Raw genomic sequence first — 20,942 nt, 5'->3', positions numbered from 1 at the left:
AATCAAATAACCACACAAAAAGAGAAAATCATACATAGTGGGAAATGCTGTGAAGAGAGATCTGGTGGCCAGAAAAGGTTTTGCTTGGGAAGTGGCCTGTCTCCAGAGAGTTGAAGGATGTCAGAGAGTTAGCCAAGCAAAGGGGACCGCAGTGGAGGGAAAGGAAGTGGAGAGAAAGGAAGCAAAGGGGACCACAGTGGAGGGAAGGTCCAGGAGCAGAAGGGAGCACCTCAGCATAGGCGGGGAACTGAAAGTGGGTGTGTGATTGGGTGCCAGAGTGGGGCTGTGGGGCTGGGGAGAAGGCTGAGGGTCAGACTGCACAGGATACGCAGAGTGGGCCCCGTAGGGCTGGGACTGTGACCCTGCTGGTGAAGACAGAAAACCAACAGGGAGGGTTCGGTGTGGCTGCCAACAGAGACAGGGCCATGTCCCACGACTCTCCCACCTTCTTGATAAGGTGAAAAGCCTACTGCTGGTTTCCACTGAGGTTAAACACAGGAAACAGGAGACCAGGGCCATCCCTCCTCCCTCTGTAAGACAGACTCTCCATGGCAGGTCCCCTTTAGATGGGAGCTGACAGGGCAGCTGTATAAGCAGGAGGAGGCAGGGAGAACAGGGCTCACCCACTTCAGGAGAGAAGCCAGGGCTACAGGCAAGGGTGGTGCATTTATTCTGTGCCTCTAGCCCCACCTTTAGCCCAAACCAGTGCTGAGGAAGAATAAGGTTCCAGTTCCATTGCACGGTCGGGCGAAAGAATAGGTTCCAGCTCCGTTGCATGGTCGGGCGAGGCTAGGATGGAACGGGAGGTGGCAGGGCTTAGGGAATGGGATCAAAGGCCCTAGAGCTGCACCAGCCTGGGGCCAGGTACCCACTGGGCCCCCTTGGTTAAGGGCCCCTACATGTAAATCCTCAGTGCCTAGCACACGATGAGCTGCTGATGAGGGGCAGTTCTTATGACCCCACCCACCTGTCCAGCTTTGGATCTGCAGAACTTCTCAGAGCCTTTGACTGGGCTCTCCAGGGAGTCACTGCTGTGGAAGGGGCTAGGGCCAGGAAGGAAAACCCAAAGATCTGCTAGAGAAAGAGCTGCAATTGTAGACTCAACAGGGAGCTCCCACTTTCTTCCTAACTGGGTGGAGTGGCCATCCCTGAGCAGCTGGGTCTCCACTTCCCACAACTTCCAATGCTAAACATAACCCCACACCCACACACAACCCAACAACAAAACTAGGATACAGATATGCCAAATATGGAAGTTTTAAAACTATATCCAGGGCAGAGGAACCTGTTACCCTGAATCCGGCTGAGTCTGGCCTTGGGAAGAAAGCATCCCTTTCTTTTTAGAAGAGAGAGGCTGAGGAGAAGCAGGGCTTGCTTACCTCTCTCCCCAGGGCCTGGCCCAGCTCTGGCACACAGTAGGGCCTCAGTAAATAGCTGTGCTACCCTCATACTCCTCTGGCTATCCTCAAACATGACTGACTCCCAATTCACCAGTGAACCCACCAGGATTAAGCCTCAAGTCTCACTTTTAACCCCCAATTTTTAACCCAAATGAGTTCTTGTCTTTGGTATGATCCAATGTCATATAGGGAGTGGGGGCGGGGGTGGCACTTGTTTTTAAGAGAAACACTTTCTTCACAGGAGGAAAAGAAGTGAAAGACTGGACCTGGGTCTTCTGGAGAGGGGCAGCCTGTACAGGGAAGTGGCAACCACCTGGGAGCCCTTTGTCCCTGGCCCTGTAGGGTGAGTAACTGTCAGTGAGCAGATCTGGATTTCTACAAAGCAAGTTACTGTGATCTCTCGTGTGCATGCATGCAAACACACACACATGCACACGTACACATACACAGGCACACAGTGTCTAAGGTTATTGTTGGTTTTTTTTTTTAACGAGAGCCATCAAAGTCGAGGGAGGCATCTGCAGAACCTTGCAGAACTTCAATCCTCATACACAGCTTGAGGCCCGAAAAATAATGTTTTTCCATCATGGTTAACAATGTTCTCACTTCTTGAAAAAAACATATACACATTTATTTTATTTCACTTTAAAATCCAACCACTTTAGTTTGGGACTAACATTCTGCAGCAGACCATTTAATGACTGGAACTCTCTAATCCTTTCCTGGAGAAAGGTCCCTTTCAAAACCAAATTTGGGCTTTTGGTTAAAACTCTTCCTGGCCAAAGTCAACTGGATGCTATCCTGTAATACATGTGAGAAGAAACAAAAAGGGCCTCTGTGGCTTCAGGACCCCAGGGAGTGGGTACCTCGCAGCGGGTGGGAGGGTGGTCTAGGACTGGGGGCTTAGATGGCAGTGGAGGAGATGTTTGAGCCTCCTAGTGTAAAAGGGAAAGGAAAGTTCAGGGAGAAGTGAGCCTGAGCTACTTGGGAAAGCCCCAACCATAGGAAGAGCCTCAGCAGCAGCAACACAGGGGTATGACCAAGAAAACTGGTAAGAAGACAGGGTGAGGCTGGGTGCCCAGGACTGGGGAGGCAACCTGGGAACGTCATTGGGCAGAGATGAGGGTAGGGCGCCCTAGAGATGATGGGGTGGGGAGGGGCGAGGGGGAGGCTGAGAGGAGTTTTGATTTCTACCACTAAAGTGGGGCCCTGGGTCCAGACAAAAGGGGCTTGCTGGGCCTGCTGGGCATACCTTAGCCCTGCACTGGGGCTGAAGGGTCAGCAGTATCTGCCAAGGACACGGCGGGAGGCAGGGCAAAGGTCACACAACCGAAGAGCATCTGGGGGGTAACTGTTCCTGCCGTTGATTATTAGGGACTCCACAACTACACTGTGTGATGCAGAGCCTCCGCCCACCTCTCTAGCCCCACCTGCTGCCAGTTTCTACATGCCATCTGTGGTGGGCAGAACGATGGCCCCCAAAGATACCCACACCCTAATCCCTGCAACCTGTGAATACGTTACTTTATAAAGGGATTTCACAAGTGAGGTTAAATCAAAGACCTTGAAATGGGAGATTATCTTGGATTATCTGGCACGATCTATTCAGAAGGGATCTATGAAAGTGGAGGAGTGAGGCAGAAGATGTGGTCAGAGTGATGCACGGTGACAAGGACTTGACCCGCCATTGGATATGGAGGAACGTACTAAAGAATGAGCTAAAGAATGCAGGTGGTCTCTAGAATCTAGAAAAGGCAAGAGAGAGCCTCTCCCCCAGAGCTTCCAGAAAAGACCACTACCTTGATCTTAGTGCAGTGAGACCCATGTCAGACTTCTGAACTCCACAACTATAGAATAATAAATGGGTGTTATTTTAAGCCACTAAGTTTGAATTTTGTTTGAGCAGCCATAGGAAACTAACACACCACTAGTGTTCTAGACATGGGCACTGACCAAGGTTGCCAAATGCATCTTTGTGTCTTCACTTTGGATGCCCCCTCTGCCTGGAATATCCTTGCCCAACTGGTCCGCCTCCTGAACACTCACTCAGAACAACACTCGGCAATAGCTCGGGCTCTCAGAGGCAGTCCTTGCCCCCTTTTGAAAAAAAAAAAAAAAAAAGGCCCACCCCCAGCAAATGCCCAACTACTCTCTGTTCTTCCTGTTGTATCCTGCAGTTTCCATCAAAGCACTGGTATCCACCTCTTGATATGTCCCACTCTTGCCAGGTGCCACCAGCTGCCTGAAGGAAGGACAGCTGTGTCTTGCCTTCGTGTTCCTGGCACTTAGCACAGTGCCCACCACTCAGTAAATGGTCGATGGATGGGTGTGTTAGTGGGTGAGTGAGCGGAAGGAGGAGTCCTAGCCTAGAGCCAAGTGCTCAAGTTCTGTAGTCTGAAATTCACACAGGGAAGGTTATTTCACCTCTCTGTGCTTCAGCCTCCTTGCTGTAAAATGGGGATGATAGCATGGCATCCTTGCCAGACTGTGAGGGTTAAATGAGTTAAGCTGTGTAAAATGCTTACAATGTGCCTGGCCCAAGGAAATGGGTTACTAGATGGCATCTACTGTCATTACTGTCACACAGCAGAGGATGCCATGATAAGGGAAGCAGTTGAAGCCAGAGGCCCTGGGAGACCTCAGAAAGTGGCAACAAGGGCTGTATAAGTCTAGCCCGGGACCTTCTGCTAGACACTGCTTGGGACTCACATTTCCACCTCCAGTTTCCTCTACGAGAGTCTGGTACCAGGGTTCATTGACGTGGAGGCAGCAAAAGGAAGGGGGCCCAGCAGGGATCAAAGAAGGTTGTAGGTCTTCACCAATTATGCTGCTCTGGAGAACACAAACCATGGCTGGGAGAGGCGAGTTTTATGAGAAACCAGTTAAAGAGACTAAAGGTTAACCAGAGTCATTTAAATAACATGCATATTTCCTGGCTTTGCACAGCTCTGGAAAACCCCAATTGCATTTAGAAAAATGCAAAGCATATTATAAAATTCAAAGGACTGGATATGGGTAATGAGAAAAGATAAATGCAAAAGATAATCTGGATGTGCCAAGTTGAAAAACCAGGAAGCTGATGGGGCTTTTTTGCATGAGAATTTGGCAAGGAGAGGAAAGAAACGTCTATCTTACCTTGAACCTAGTATAAAAAATGGTAGCCCCGACCAAGGGGTGGAGGGAAAGATGGGATGAGAACTTTTAGCTCTTAATTATAAGCAAATGACTTCAAAAAGTTGTGAGGACTCGGGGAGGCCAGCTCAGCCTCCCTGGTCTGGATGTCTGACTTGGCCTGGACAGTCTTTGCTCCCGAGGCATTTTTGCAACTCTGCCTGAAACAGAACAGGCCGTTTCCAAGACTGGCGCTGGTTCAGGACAACCAGGAGAGTGAGGGACGGGCTAGGGTTTCAGTGCTGCAGAGTTTGGAGCTCTGCAAGGGAACCTCCCGCCCAGCCCACGTCAACTGATTATAAACAAGGCCAAGCAGAGAGCGGTGCAGCAACTGCCCGAGCACACACATGGGGGTGGGGGTGGGAGCTACTGCCAACCTCCCTTCCTTCTGCAGAATGCTCAAGGTCTACTGCAGTTCTGGAATTAAGACTGGCTATGCTGAACTCACTGAGAAATGTCACTCTCCCATAGGGATTTGTGGTGGTGTCTTGGATGGCGCACAGTTTCCACCTTAGAAGCCAACTTCTTCAGAACCTAGAGAGAGATGTGACTGCTGTATCATGCCACCAATGCTGGCCTCCCTGACGACATCTGGCTGGAGAGTTCCTGGAGGGAACTGGAATTCATGGAGAGCAGTAGAGACCAAGTGTTCAGTTCCAGAACATTTCTCTGTCTAATCCTGTGGTTCTCAACAATGGCTGCAATGGAATCTGCTAGGGAACATTTAAAAATACAGATGCCAGGGCCCCACCCCAGAGCAAGTGACTCAGAACCTTTTGGAGTGGGGCCTGGATAGGGATAGTTTTCATCAAAACTCCTGAAGTGATTTTAAGGCACAACTCAGGTTGAGGATCTCTACTATAGCTTTCTCTGACACAGACAGCCCCGGGCCAAAAATTGCCAGCCCTCCCACTACCCAGCTACCCAGCTACCCAGGCTCAGCCCCAGCCCCGCCCTGCTCTATGGAGTTAGGGGCAAATTCAATGCCCCAGGAGCAGTTCCCCTGCTGTGCAGCTACACTGCTCAATGGCAGTGCGGCAAACCAATTTTCACTTCTACTTTCATACAGGTCAAAGTGGAAATGACAATTTAAGCTTTTAAATGTCTCAAGCTCAGTATTCTGTACATTTCTTAAAAGCTTAGCAGAAGCAACATTTGACATTCATTTGAAAGATCAGCCCACACCGCCTACGGTGCATCACTCCGGTCACCAGGAACACGGAGATCCTTTCACGGGAGTTCTTAAGTCAGGACGTTTGCTGTTTGTTTTTTAATAGAGACTGTAAAGGTCACTGCATGTTATTCCAAGTGTGTCCCCTTTGACCTGTATTTAGGATGCTAGGTGACACTTCCTACTGCTTCCACCTAATCAGATTAGAAGCCACCTTCCTCCTAAGCGAGGGTGGGAGGAAGGTGCTGGCCCACGTTCCCCCATTCTTGTGGGGAAGGGCAGGGACTGGAGGGTGGGGACCAGGAAGGCAGAGTGGAGCCAGCTATGGTTTGGGTGCTGGGGAAAGTGTGAGGCCGGCTTCCTGGGCCCGGACAGGTGGTGCGCAGGGGACCTTCCATAAAGGTCACGTTGTCTGTCGCTGGTTCAGTCTCCCCAGAGATTTGTTTTGGGTGTTCTGTGGTTGATCAGATATCAGGGCCAGAAGCCAACCCTCCCCTCCTGAAGCCTAAGCAGTCACCGGATCCTGTGTCATCCCTGGTGGCTGGACCAGGTGATGGAGGTGGGCGTGTGGAGGGCGGGAGACCGGCGGCTTCAGGGTGAGGAGCCCCGTGTAGGCGGAGCCCCAGACAGCCTGACCGAGTAGGCTGGAGCAAGGGATGTTGTGAAACTCAACGTTAACCCTCAACCTGCTGCCCCCACGCATTCCTGTTTCCTGTGGCAGCTCTCACTGCCCTCCCCTCCCCCACCTTGTCAGCCAGATGTTGTTCAGGAGGCTGACTTCAGCAGTACCGAGAGGCAGAGCCAGGGCGGGGGCCACTGTGAAGCCGTGTGACTGGGTAGCACAGTGGGAGACAGATGTGGGGTGGGGGGCACACATCATACAGGGCCCTGCAGGTGACCAGCAGGACTCTGGAGCTGACCCTGAGATGGCAAGCCAGAGCTGCTGAAGGGTTCGGATGTCTGTTTTAAAAGGATACCTCCAGTTAAAGGTGAAGAAAGCAGTGGAGGAAAAAGCTGCCCCTCCCCCAGCCAAAAGGCTGGTTCCAGGGTGCAGGAGCTGATGGCAGTGAGAAGGGCCAAGTTCTTGGTCTATTTGATGCTTCAACTGGCAGGATTTGCTGGGAATTTGCTTGTAGGGATGAGAGAAAGAGAGGAGATGAGGACACTCCAAGGCTTTTGTCCTGAGTGACTAGAAAGACAGAATCACCGTTTATTGACTAGGGAGGAATGGGGTTTGGATAAGAAACCCAAAGCCAGCTTTTCAGCATGTCAAGATGGAGATGCTTCTTTGCCAGCCTGCACTGACCGGGCTCTATGAAGTCACGACAGTGGCTGTGCTCAGCACTGACGGGGAGTGTATCACCCTCTCAACAGTCCTGGGAAGGACAGCCGGGAAGATGTGAGGTTAGGGGAGTCAAGAAACACGCCAAGGTCACAGTGCCTGTGAGTGCAGGGGCCAAGACTTAACCACCAGCAGGACCCCAATCCCGCTCCTGGCAGCCGAGAGATTCCACAGCATCTAGACCCTGTCTATTTCCCAAGGGCTGTGATATGCCCCAAAAGATGTTGCTGTTGGAGCAAATCTAAGCCACTAGGTCCCCACCTATCTGAGAAATCAAAACCATGGCCCCATTTTCAAATGCATGGGAAGGACTGGGATATGGAAAAAATATATAAATTGCAGTGTCTTCAGCAGAAACAATAATTTTAATAGGCAAAGAAGGGAAAAGTCAAAACCTAGTCTCTATTACTCCAATGCCTCATTCTCCCAATGCATTGCATGGAATCTAGAAATCCTGCTTTGCAGAGAAAGAAAAATAATTTTTGGTTTTTTTCAGAAGAACTGTCCTAAACCCACTTCAATACATAACCAACAAAAGAGGGCACAGTCATTAGGTGACCTTGTGATCACAGGAGAACATGTCTCTCTAATGTAGCTCAATTATGATTGTAAGTTTATAAAACAGGGAAAGATTACAGGAATATACATTAAACCACATCAATGAGTGCTACTGAGAAAAAAAAATAGGTCCAGCCGACAGGTACCAATCAAATAATCAATACGCAGGAAACAGCTACATCACCCTGCTTTAAAAGAACCAAATAATGCTGCAATTGGATTTACTTAAAATTTTTCCACTTGAACAAAACTGACAGCTGTATTATAATCACATTTCCAGTCAGTTTATAAGATACAAATTTCATTTCTCCATATTTCTACTTCGTTTCTGAAAAGTGGTCAGGAACATTATTCATCAAGCACAGAGAGAAGTCTAATTCATAGAGAGAGGGGAAACGTTGTTAATGCCATGTTTTCCATTTCCTCAGAGAATTGGTGGTTTTACTCAAACATGATTTTTTCTGATCAGTCTAGTTCAGGGTCAGTCCCAGTTTCAAAGCAGGGTAAGAAAAAATAAAAATAAAAAAGAGAGAGAGGCATTTTAGCCTTTAGAGAGGTGAAATGATTTGGGGTAGGTTGACTGTTGACATTAAGAAAATTCACATTTTTAGAAAATGCCAAGGTGGGTTTAAGGTTTCTGATATATTTCATTAGAGGGAAAAAGAGTCTGCACAGGGAACTCAACTATTCAAATGTATGGCAATAATGAGCAAACATCATTCTTCTGACTCACAGTCAAAACTATTCAAGACAACATTTAGAAGTGCCACTTTCATGTCAATGAAAGTCCTTAACTGTTTACAAATAATTAGAGCGATTCCTAAAGCTTCAATCAATTCAATCCAACAAGCCTTGCAGGAGTGCCTTTTATGTGCCAGGTGCTGTGCCAGGCACAAGGGATACACGAAGTGGTGAGGGTGCGTTTCAGATGTGCAGGAGGAGGGTAGGGCAGGAGGAAGGAAACAGGGCCGGGGCTAGGGAGGGCCATCCAAGCAGAGGTGACAGGGGCAGGCAGGCTGTGTCCAGGAGCCTGTGAGCAGCCTGTGGCCAGGTGGGAGCAGCCCGTGACCAGGCAGAAGAGGAGGGCCGAGGCTAGCTCGGGGTGGCTATGTCAAAGGCTCTGAGAATTAACAGCAAGGAATTGACAGTGGGTTTGATGCACCTTTTAGATACAGGGCATCAGGATGGATGGACCACTGTGCGGCAAGATGCTAGACAGGGGAGAGGTGGAGAGCCTGGACTGGTGACGGTTAGAGTTGCAGAGGCCAGATGGCTAGTGACTCCCTGACTGTGGGGTTGGAGGGAGGTCAGGAGTGACTTCAAGTTAGGAGTTTGGGTGACAGGCAGTTGGGGATGCCCACCAGGGCGCTCCACGAAACATGTGTACATGGAGAGAGCCCACATGAACTGTGCTCCTTTTAAAGACAAAACACGGGTGGAGGAGTGCAGGCCAAAGACCACAGAACCACATTCGCCTCACTAGTCCCCTCTTTAAATGCCACATACGCGCTTGCCTCTTGTGGGTTTCGCGTTAACATTAGTCCACTTCAGCGTCAGCACTCAACAAACCCTTCTCCAGGGTCCCATGCTGGGATGCTTGAATTAAATTGCCCCCAAGGAGCCATTTGCGTCTGAAGCAAGTCCCCCTTCTGTGGTTTCAGTTCTTCTCCAATCAGCCAGCATGTACTTTCCTGAAAGTCATCTTTCCAAGAAACTTATCATCTAATTAACAATCCTGTGTGATCTCCTCACTTTTCAATGTATCCCCCAACAGAAAGAGTCATGAGGCTTTTCTCTATCAGAACTCCTACAGAGAACCTTCCAATGAGAAAATAAATATTTCAATGCCCAACATGCACTCAAGATGATGAATGCTAACGACTGTTTTATTATGAAAGCTTGTGTACACTGAGTATGATGCTGAATATTTCTGACGGATTCTCTCTTTTAATCTGCAGAATAGTCGTGAAGCTGGCACTATTAATCCCACTTTACAGATGAAGAAGAAAGGCTCAGAGAAGTTAACTAACTTGCTCAAGGTCACAGAGCTGGGATTCAAACCCAGGCTTTTCTGAGTCAGGGACTCTAGTTCCTAAACACTGCATTTCCCATTTATTAAATGTTGGATTTTCAAGGACTCAATCTCTTTCTTGCTCCTTCCTTAAACTTATTTTGAAATAGCGCAAACTTCCAGAAAAGTTTGAAGAAGAGTACAATAAACACATATATCCCCTTCACCTTGACTAATCTATTGTTAATATTCAGCCACATTTGCTTCCCTCTCATTACACCACACACTCACACTTTTATTTTCTGAATCATTTCAAAGTTGAAAGCATCAGACACTTTACTCCTAAACACTCCAGCCCATACTTCCTAAGAACAAGGACATACTCCCACAGAACCACAATGCCATTATCACACCCAAGAAATGCAATACTGACCTCAATTATATTATCCAATCAAAATATACATGCAAATTCCCCCAATTTCCAGAAGAAATGTCCTTAAAGCTACTTTTTTCCCCTCAATCCAAGACTCAGCTTGACAGTTGTCATGTCTCTTCCATTTCAATAACCTAAGAACAGTATCTTTGCCTCCTCTTTTCTGGTCTTCCACAACATTCACATTTTTGAAAAGCTCAGTTCAGCTATCTTCTAGAATGTTTCACATTCCGCATTTGTTTGTCATTGTCTTCATTACATGTTTTCTCACTTTCACCAGGATGAGGCATGACAATGACTGAGTGGCCATCAGCAAAATAAACCAACAAAGACAATTTTCCAGAACTGACAGGACCACAAAACTATCATTGGTGTTGCAAGAGAAACAAATCAATGAGCTCACATTTTCACATTTTACAGTCAAACCATGTAACTTGCTTGGGGAGCTTCATAGTACTTTTGCTGGAAATGAATCTCTAGGCAATCCAGAGGAATATAGTTGGGCACTTCTACTCTGCCTAATGGCTCTTGTCTACGAGGGAGCTGGGGAGAAGCACGCAGAATGCCAGGAACTGGGAGAGTGGAGAATCCTACAGGGTCTTTCATGACGTTCACATTCACGCTCACATTCATCAGCAAACAAAGGATAATAAAGAGGGGGGACCTGTTCCAGATTTCAAACATGGATCAAGAATTTGGAGTATGGCTGTCCTATGTGAGCTTCTGTGGGCCTTGTAGTACCCTGCAGTGACTTGTTCTGGGGAACAAGTGGTTTGCAGGTTGGGGGAGGGGGCACGGCACAGCCAGAGCAAAGGCCCCGAAGTGGGAGCAGGCCGGGTGTGTCTCAAAAAGATCAATGACGCAGAGAGTGGAAGGAGGTGCCAGATGCTGTTCAGCCTCATGGGTCACCTTAAAGGTCTCTGCTTTTTATTCAAAGTGGGATGGGTGGTCACTTTGAGCAAAAGAAGGACATGGCTCAATTCATATTTTAAAAGGATGATATTGTGCGCTACGTTGAGAGTAAGCTGTGGGGGACGAGGCAGAAGCAAGTGACTGGGTAAGATGTTATTGCAATAACTCAGATGAAAGCAACCAGTGTGCTGGGGTCGGAGCTGGGAGAAACAGGTAGATCCTGGATATATTCAGAGGGAAGAACTGGACAGATGCTGACCAACTGGAAATCAAGGACGAGCTCAAGGTTTTTGCCTCCAGGATGGAGCTGCCACCAACTGAGATGGGAAAGCTGCAGGAAGGCAGGTTTTGTGGAGAAGACTGAATTCTGTGTGTTTGTGGTAAGCATGAGATGCTGGGCAGGTATCTGGATACACAGGACTGCAGTGAAGAGGAGGCTCATGGCTAGAGATGGAGTGAGCTGGGAGGACACACCGCCCCATGAAAAGGGGCTGCCAATGGCAGACCCCATGTAGCCAGAGCTTCTCATATTCAAAGTGATACATAGCTAGGTTTTTACAATAAAGTATCCTGATTTTTAAGATATTGGCAAGTAATGTAAAATTTGCTTGCAAACATTCTACTGGCCACCAAACTACATGTGAGGACCAACAGTTTGCAACCTCTATATCCACCTTATTGTCCTGCCTCACAATAATCCAAAGTAATCCTCACAATAATACAAAGTAGGCATTGCTGCTCTCATTTTATCATAGAGAAAGATGAGGCTCAGAGAGATGAACCAATTTGTCCAAAGTCACATAGCCAGGGAGTAGCAGAGCTAGGATTCAGCATGCACTTTCCTGGGCCCCAAGGCTTCCTCCATACCCTCAGCCACTTCTCTTAACAGGCTGGTCCTGGTCTAGAAACAGCCAGAAGGAGAGCAGAGGGAAGGTCCACAGCAGCCTGCCTTGCCAGGAGGTGAACACAACCAAAATGGCATAATTGTTAATAGCTTTAGCTTCAAAGGCACAATGGTTTGGGTCCCAGAGAACATGCTGCATCCAATAAGATGGGCCTCCGTGCAATAAAGAGCCCCTGCACCTAGGCCACAGAGCAGAATGGGACAGCACTCAATAATAGTTTGTGGGGCAAGCCAGAGTGTGCGAGCCACACAGGTACACCACTTGTGGACAACACTTCTGTAGGACGCACACTTGGCCTCCCAATGGGACTCCCTACTGTAACATTGCCTGGACCCATAAACCTGCTCTTCCAATTGAGGCCAGAGAGGACCTTTTGAGATACAATCTGATGACATCAGCCAGTCAAAAACTCTTCTCACTGTTCTTAGGATGAAACCTGGAATCCTTGATATGCCCACGAGGGCTGCCCAGCCTCATCTCACCGCCCACCCTCCCCTTCCCCTGCCCTGCCCTCCAGCCACACTGCCATGTCTCATCTTCTTGACTCCCCATTGGCCTCATGACCTTTGGTCCGACTGTGCTCCTTCTAGGCACCCACACCCACGCCCAGCCTCAGATGGTTTATTGCTCCCTCAGAAGCCTCCCTGCTCACCAACCATGTCAATTGCCCTGTTATCTGCTCTCATGGCACCCAGCATAGTGGTCATCTGACTCTGATCTGTGTGACACTGGGCTCAGTGTTTGCCTCCCCTAAAAGACTGTGAATTTTGAAAGACAGACATGGCTTTTGCTCTGGTAATTGGTCGGCTCTCACATATTTTTTTAGACACACCCCATTAAAGCACAGTATGTGGGCATGTAGTCGCCACTGCTGCTTCTTGGAAAGACCATCCCTCATTCTAAGAAATGACATCCTACCTACTTACCTGGTATTAACAATGTTCTTTCTTTTATGAAATGATAGCTCATAAATGCTTTTGTGAAAAAAAAAAAAAGACTACTTGGTAAAAAAAAAAAGAGAAATGTTGGCAATCCTATCCCTAGAAGCTTTGTTTTGTTTTATTTTTGTTTCCTAATTTTACTTTTTGTTTTGTTTTGTTTTTGGCAGCTGGCCAGTATGGGGATCTGAACCCGTGACCTTGATGTTATAACGCTGCCCTTTACCTTTGTTTTCACACTTTACTGGGCTGTGAAATCCTAAGGCCTGGGAACCACTGCTCTTATACCATGATGGATATTTTCCAGGTCCCCAGACCTTGAGAAGTGTGTCCATGCCTGGGTGAGCGAGCAGACCCCAAGTCAAGAGGCCTGCTTATTTGTAGACATTTCTCTGGAGGTTTGGGCCTTCTCTCACAGACCACATGAAACAGGATTTTAACAAACTGTTAGGATCTTTTGAGGAACAGACATCTAGGTTATGGCAGGTAAAAGCAGAAATGTCCAATAATTGTGGAATGGTTATGCTGTAAGTCTCAGTCGATGCAGTATCATGCAAGCCACTAAGCATGACAGTTCTGAACTCTATGAAATAACATGGAGAACACTTCTGAGGGTGAACATGAAGAGGCTTCCAACCTGTCCCTGGACATCTTGGCTGAGCTCCCCTACAGCACCTGCCTCCTGGCTGCCCGACTAACCTCATCACCTTCTGCTCAGAACCAGTTCCTCCTCCAGGATTGACTCTCCTGATTACAGAATTGCCATCCTCCCCTCCCCTGCCACCTGGACTGTCCCCAAGCTGAGAACCCCAGAATCAGCCTGGATCTCTGGCATCACCACAGTGAGTCAGTCACAAAATGCTGTTCCCAGACTGTCCCATTTCCCTCTGCCCACTGGCACTGCACCCTTGGACCTTGCTGTAACCTTCTAAATGGCTTCCCTGCAATTGTGTCAGGTGCTGTTCTAGGCACTTCACGTATGTGAACTCACTCCTCCCAACAAACTCCCATTTCACAGATGCAAAAGCACCAGGAGATTAAGTTACTTGTCCAAAGGAGTGCAGTTGGCAGGGGGCAAGGAGAAAAGCTGGGATTCCAATCCGGGCAGTCTGGCTCCTGAGCCCACGCTCATAACCACTACACTCCGTGGTCTTTCTAGCCCCTCAGCACGGCCCAAATCCTCTGCTGGGACCGTCTGACTGACAGGGCCAGTTCTGTAAGTGTACTCTCAGGACAGATGTCCCTGTGAGAAACCCTGGAATTAAGCCCTGGCTTGTCCCAGCCACTGTCCCCCTGCTATTCATGTGCCAGCCACACCAGCCTCCGTTTGGATCCTGGAGCATGCCAAGCTCTCTCCTACCTCAGCCTTGCCTCTGCCATCCTCACATGGAGGGCCTTGCTTCCACATTTTCTTATAGAAACTTCTAGTCCCTCCTGGCACAGCACCACTTCAGAGAGGCCTTCCCTAACCAGCCTATGAGGATTTTTCTCCTAGCCATTCTCTAGCATGGGACCCTGTTCATTGCCTTCACATAGTCACCTCAATCAATCTGTGATCGTGCATTTACTTACTTACCTGTTAGTGGTCTGCCCTCGCCAGCCTCCTCCTGCCCAAACTGGAAGCACCCCAAAAGCAAATGCCAAGTCTGGCTTTTGCTCTCTGTTACAACCTGTCTCCTGGCACTGTGCCTGGCATACAGCAGGTGCTCCTTAAATAGCTGAATGAATGGGTTTTCATCAAATAGGATTTCACTGATTGGATGTCATGAATGGATTTGGAATATCAGAACAGAAGACTGGACGCATGCAGCACCTGCTCTGGCTAGAACTATGAGAATGTCAAGTGCCCACGTAACAAGGCTGGAAGTAAACTGGAAATTGAACACGCCTGGTTGCCTGGTATCTCTTTAGGATGTTTGAGTGAATTTCTCTTCTACAGTGATTTGTCCATGTTATTTGGAAACAGGCAAGAATCCTTTGAGAAGACTCTGAGGCCAACCCCAGGGAGGAATCTGTAGTCTCTCCTCAAAGCCCACTTGTCCTCAGAGCAATCCTGGTCAGTAGGCACACTGGAGTGAATGAGACCCACAGCCTGGATGGGGTATGGCTCCCTTCATCTGGCCAAAGCAGTCTTCCTTACCCTCCAAAACAGTGCCATCATACAAGTGACGAGCCAATTTGAATATAAAATGGCGACCCCTTGGAGCCCACAGTCTGAGTTCTAGCTCACTTACAATGCAGCTGCAACAGGGGTAACAGCCAGCTCTCACTCGCTGAGCACCTATGATGCACCAAACACAGAGCTGTGTGCTTTACATACATGACCTCATTTATCTTCTCAACAGCCCCCCTTGGAGTCTTTTAGTACCATTTTAAAGGTAAGCCAACTGAGCTTCACAAACTGAAGACCCTGGGGAAGGTCACAAAGCTGATTACTTCCAACTGCAGCAGGGGCTGCAAAATCAAATGTCAACAGGGCCAGGTTGGCAGCACAGGTGAGAGCACAGGCTCCATCTACAAGGGCTGCCCCTGCCCATCCCTCCCTCTAGCTCAACACAGCAGCCGGGGCTGGGAATTGGTAGTAACCAATTCAATTAAGAAGAGTAATGCAAAGTTCTTATCTGTTAGAGAGAAGTATTTATAGTTGCAGTAATATGGTGTCTTCCATTTGCTTTAAGACTCTGTGTGGGTGGGTGCGGGTATTTTAAAAAGAGATGGTGGGGCAGACGAAATATAACTTAGGGCAAATGGTAATAACTGTTGAAGCTGAGGGCTGGGTATATGGAGATGCACGATACTATTCACAAAATCTACTCTATTTTATTCTTTTGGGTTTTTTTTTTTTTTTTTTTTGCAGCTGGCCAGTACAGGGATCAAACCCTAGACCTTGGTGTTATCAGCACTGCACTCTAACCAACTGAGCTAACTGGCCAGCCCCCTCCAATCTATTATATCTAGTCCTCCCTTCCCCACCCTTCCTTTCTTTTCCTTCCCTTCCCCCTCACCTTCTCCTTCCTTCTTCCTACCTGCCTCTCTCCCTTCTGCCCCCTCTTCCTTCCTCCACCCCTAGCCCTTCCCTCCTCCCTCCTTCAGCAGACACAGTCTACATGGCTGCCAGTTTGTGACCTCCACCCCATTCCACTGTACTTTCCAGCAGAAAACAAAACAGGCTTCACTTTAAGTGTGGTCAGTTTGCTTCCTTCCCAAGCAATGACCGCAACTTTGATGCTCCTTGTCAGAAGCCACCTTTTGTGCCAGAGCTGCCTGCCATACGCAGCCCTGCTGCTGGTCAGCAAACATTTGAGATGACTTCTGGGGAGGACTCTTTATGTTGTGGTTTCTTATCAAAGTGTGACGGGGTCAGTAAATACACTTTATGTCACCTTTTCCTGCTGTTCAGAGCCGGAATTCCTTTAAGTCTGTCAGACCATATCAAGTTAGATAAAAGCTGACCAATCCTATACATTTCTCCCTGAGTCAGCTGCCTCAGACTCACCGGGGAGATAAAAACATGCCCAGCTTCCAATCATTCAGCGAATGTAAATGCCTTACCTACCCTTCACCTACCATGCTTCCTATATTTTGCATACACAGAAGGCAGCACTCTGTGAAACCCAAAGTACAGTGATTTTCCCCAGTGGTAAGTGACAAGCTCCAGCATTTACACACAATCACACCCGCCCTGCCATAAGCCAGCCAACACATGCAGTTCTTATTCTAGTACCATGTGCTTTTAAAATTCATAATCCCTAATATTTTCTGAACATCACCCTCTTTAGCAAATGACATGATTTGCAATCAGGCTGGGTAAAGACAGACAGCCATTACTTTCTTAATGGCCAACTACCCAAAAAGGCTCAGTTAAGTGATCTCAACTAGCAACCTAATCAATTAAAATTGATAAGTGAAATACTTTTAACCTTTATTTTAGCAGGCCATTCCTAGGGGGAGGAAGGAAAGAATGTGGATTCCCATCATAAAATTTAATTCCATTTCACGGATGCAAACATTCTTGCTGCCCTGATGGGTGACCCCTTTGAAAGCGAGCTGTTTCCCTTTCTCTCCTTGAATTGTATCAAGGAAAAACTGGTTTATGCTTCTCACCAGCCCACTCGATCAATTTTAACCCTTACAGAAGTCCGTGTTCCTATTTCCCAAGGGTGAAAGGGCCAAAGGAGATGGGCACAGAGCACAGCGGGGACATGGCTCCGTCCATCTTCCCAGAAAGGAAAGATGAAGGAACTTAAAATAGATGAAGTCCAGAAAAAGAAACTAGATGACTAGGTAATCCCCATAATACTCATTTCCTGAGAATTACCTATGTGTCAGGCAGTGTGTTACACTCTGTATAAACGTCACTCATTCATTTAATCAGCAGGTAATAACTGACTACAGTTTGCTGAGCACAGTTACATGCTGGGCACTATGCTTGGTCATATTTCATGTCATGTTTCACTCAATCGTCAAAACAACCCTATAATACAAGAAAGAGGACATGGAAGTTGTGGAGATTTTAGTCATATGCTCAAGAAAATGCAGAGCGGGGCAGGGATGTCTGGCTTGAAAGCCAACATGCAATGGTCTGTCTCATGATCACTGGTTACACAACTAAATAGTTTTGTCAAAACTCATCAAATTATACACCAGAGCTTGGGGAGCTTTACTGCATGTACATTACACCTCAATAAAGCTGGTTTACAATAGCATAACAATACTACACAGAGCAGCCATCTGCTATTTCTGCTGGCCTAGCCTCCATCCCTTCTCCATCATCTTCCTTTGAAGGCCTCCTTCCTCACTCTCAGGTGATGGCATTCAAAGCAACTGGCCCTACCTCCCAGCTCCAGGACTGGCTATGTGACCCCGGACCAGCCAATCAGTGACGCACATTCCTCTGACCACTGACTGGTTTGAGGATGGCCATATGACCCAAGCCAGGCCAATGAGAGCTCTACCCCAGACTTCTATGTAAGTTCTAAAGAAAGAGAAGCTCTCTTTCTCTCAGGACCGCTTAGCTGGTTCAGCAAATCTTGGGGCTGCTGAGGGCCATCTTGCCACTACCTGGTGAGCCTTTACCAGGATGAAGCTAGAACAGAGGAAAGCAGAGCTGAGAGATGGAGTGGGGCAGTTTCTTGATGACACTTTGAGTACCCAGATCCAGCCATACCTGAAGGCAGAACTACTCCTGGACTTTCCAGTGACATAAGCCACTTCCCCCTTTTTCTTCCTTAAGCAATCCTAAGTTGGGTTTTCTATCTCTTATAACCAAAGACTCCTAACATACCACAATGCCTTTAAGAGTCACAGAACCACATAGCTCATCAGTATATACTTGCCCCACAGCAAATGGAGAAAACAGAAAGCTATGGAACATGACCAGGCTTTAAATCTATTGTCTCCTTCAAATCTTAGCCTCATTTTGCAGAGAATACGAGTAGCCCAAAGTTGCAGGATAAGCACATGGTTCTCAGGCTCCCAAAGTCCTCATCCTAACCTAAACACTGGTGATTTGCTTCATGCAAGCTTGCTTTCTTTAGCAGCAGAATTCTTTTTTCGGCAGCTGGCTGGTACAGGGATCTGAACCCTTGACCTTGGTGTTATCAGCACCATGCCCTAACCAAGTGAGCTAACTGGCCAGTCTGCCAGAATTTTTTTATCATTGGAATCATACAGAAAACCCTTAGTACATAAAGCCAATTAAACTGGTGCTGCTATGGTTATATGGAGGGCAGGGACCCTAGAGGGGCTCTTGCTTGAGCCCCCAATCACTGTGTACAAAACTTGCAACAAGCCACCTGGTCTCTAGAAAGCAGAATCCACAGACTGACCTCAAGGAGACCTTTTCTTCAAAAATTTCATGAGACATGCACAGTTAGCTCATGGTCATAGATCAATGGCAGCACAAAATGCAGGTTGCGCACTGACTCCCCCGGTGGCATGTGAGTCAAGAGCAGAGTGGTAACCCATGTCCCCTGACCCCTGTTGTGACTCAGGGCAGCCAACTCACTCAGATCCAGGACGTCATCGGTTTTGATCAGGTCCTCCTCCCGAGTCAGTGGCAACTGGGTCTCGGGCTCCCCTCGCAGCTGCAGTGACAGGGAACGCAGCATGAAGAACACCCGGATCGCCTGGACAAACAGTTCAGGGATTAGAGAAGAGTGAAACTGCAGAGTCACTTCAGGGAGATGCCCCCATTAAGAAACCATATGCTGACTCTTAATTTTTTAAAGAAACAAAATAAAGCCTACCTCTTCTAGTACTGTGGTTCTGGTGCTTTCATAGTAAGACAAAAAAATCAAAGGGGAACAGCCTGTTTTCAGTTATCCATGGGTTCAGGTTTGGTTTGGGTCACTTTACCTAAACTGAGCTCCTGTCATTTGCCAGGACCTGTTCCCCAGGTGTCATGGGACCTTCATAACACTCCTGCCCAGCAGTTAGCCCAACTTGACAGACAGGTCAAGTGACCTGCCCATGGCCACGCTTCTAGGGAGGGCTAGTACCCAGGGCTCTTTCAACTAAACCAGCATGGACTTGGGAAATCCAAATCACTAGCACAAGTATTTTGAGGTCCTACCTGCTGAATGTGGGTGAGGGGTAAACTGAAGAGGATGATGTACTTCAGGGCTGGTGAGACCCGATGAAAATCCTACTCTTGCCCTCGCCCCTTCCTGAGTGAGCCCCTTCACCTCTCAGCCTCTTGGCCTCACGATGAGGAGAAAGCTGCTGACAGGACAGAGGCCTGGCACTGGAAAAGTGTGCAGTGACTTTAGCTCTCTGAGTACCCCTCAGGCTTTCCTAGCCAGCAGACCAGAGACAGAGGTGGCTTTGCCAGCACAGGGCTGCTTTGCCTATAGGAGAGGCATCTTGTCAGAATCCAGCATGGCCATCAGGCATTTCCAGAGAGCAGGAAAAAAGCAGAGTCCTCAGAATCCATCGAAGTTTGTGCAGAAAGCAGCCTTCAACCCTGGAACAGGCTTGCCAATAACCAGAGCCAGGAAGCAGAGAAGTCGTCCACATGAGAGGTCATACCTCCAGGCTTCTCTCCCTGCTGTACAGCCGATGGGCCCTACTGCAGGCAGAGTGCCCACCCGAGGGAAACAGCTCCAGTGAGACAGACAGGTCTGCATTGGATTCCCAGCTCCACTGTGCTGGCAAGGCCCCTAACTTCTCCAGCTTCATTTTCATCACCTGTGAAATGGGTTCAATAATCCCTAACTCGCGGGGCTACTAGGAGGTTCGGGTATAATGCTGCAGGGAATGTAGCCAGCACAGAGCTCCATAAAGGGGCAGCCATTCAGTCACTCATCTGGTACCACACTGGGCACAGAGAAGGTTGTGAGGACAAACCACTGGGGGCTGCACAAGGATGAATTTCAGCACACTGTTGGTCTTCCTGTTTATAGCTCTGAAGGCAACAGTCCTGGCCTACGTGAGGGAAGGGTACCCTTTATTCAGAAAGGTACCTCCCCAAACAAGAAAGGAGTCAAATGACTGCCTGCAGAGAGGTGGGCTTGCACGGCCTCCTAACGACCTGGCCAATAAGGATATGGATCAGCATGTCTAAACCCTAATCCTGCCTTGGCCCTGAACCAGCAGGAGAGCTTGGACCAGTCTCCCACATAAAAAATTCCAAGAGTCGGGCCGGCCCGTGGCTCACTCAGGAGAGTGCGGTGCTGATAACACCAAGGCCCCAGGTTCGGATCCCATATACGGATGGCCGGTTCACTCACTGGCTGAGCGTGGTGCTGACAACACCAACTCAAGGGTTAAGATCCCCTTACTGGTCATCTTTAAAAAAAAAAAAAAAAAAAAAAAAAATTCCAAGAGTAATCCCACCTCCTATGCCTGTTCTGCGGTAATGCAGTCCTCTTTGTAAGCTATAAAGCACTAGAGAAAGCTAAGCTTTTATATTATAATGATGATGACAACTATGGTAATGGCAGTAGTAGTAGCATTAGGATCTGATCTGATTGTTCTTAACAGTTTTTAAAAGTAGTCTTCATAAAGACATCTGCAACAATCAGAAGAAAAAGAGGTGTGCAGCTACATTTAAAAAATCAAGAGAGCTTCTATTATTAATCACCTATTGTGTGCCAGGAAC

General features: G+C 48.0%; 1 protein-coding gene across 9 annotated transcripts in view; it reads right to left on the bottom strand.

Annotated features, from left to right (window-relative positions):
* Positions 1-20,942, bottom strand: part of CLEC16A (C-type lectin domain containing 16A) — a 218,284-nt gene that overhangs the window by 81,918 nt on the left and 115,424 nt on the right. For all 9 annotated transcript variants that reach the window (XM_063101247.1, XM_063101249.1, XM_063101250.1 and 6 more), the window contains one exon: positions 18,849-18,969. In XM_063101247.1, the coding sequence (XP_062957317.1) occupies positions 18,849-18,969 (121 nt within the window). The remainder of the gene's footprint in view (positions 1-18,848; positions 18,970-20,942) is intronic.

This window comes from Cynocephalus volans, chromosome 6 (genome assembly GCF_027409185.1).
Source record: "Cynocephalus volans isolate mCynVol1 chromosome 6, mCynVol1.pri, whole genome shotgun sequence".
Taxonomy (NCBI): Eukaryota; Metazoa; Chordata; class Mammalia; order Dermoptera; family Cynocephalidae; genus Cynocephalus; species Cynocephalus volans.
The sequence above is the reverse complement of the archived record's forward strand: the minus strand, read 5'-3'. Positions and strand labels throughout refer to the sequence as shown.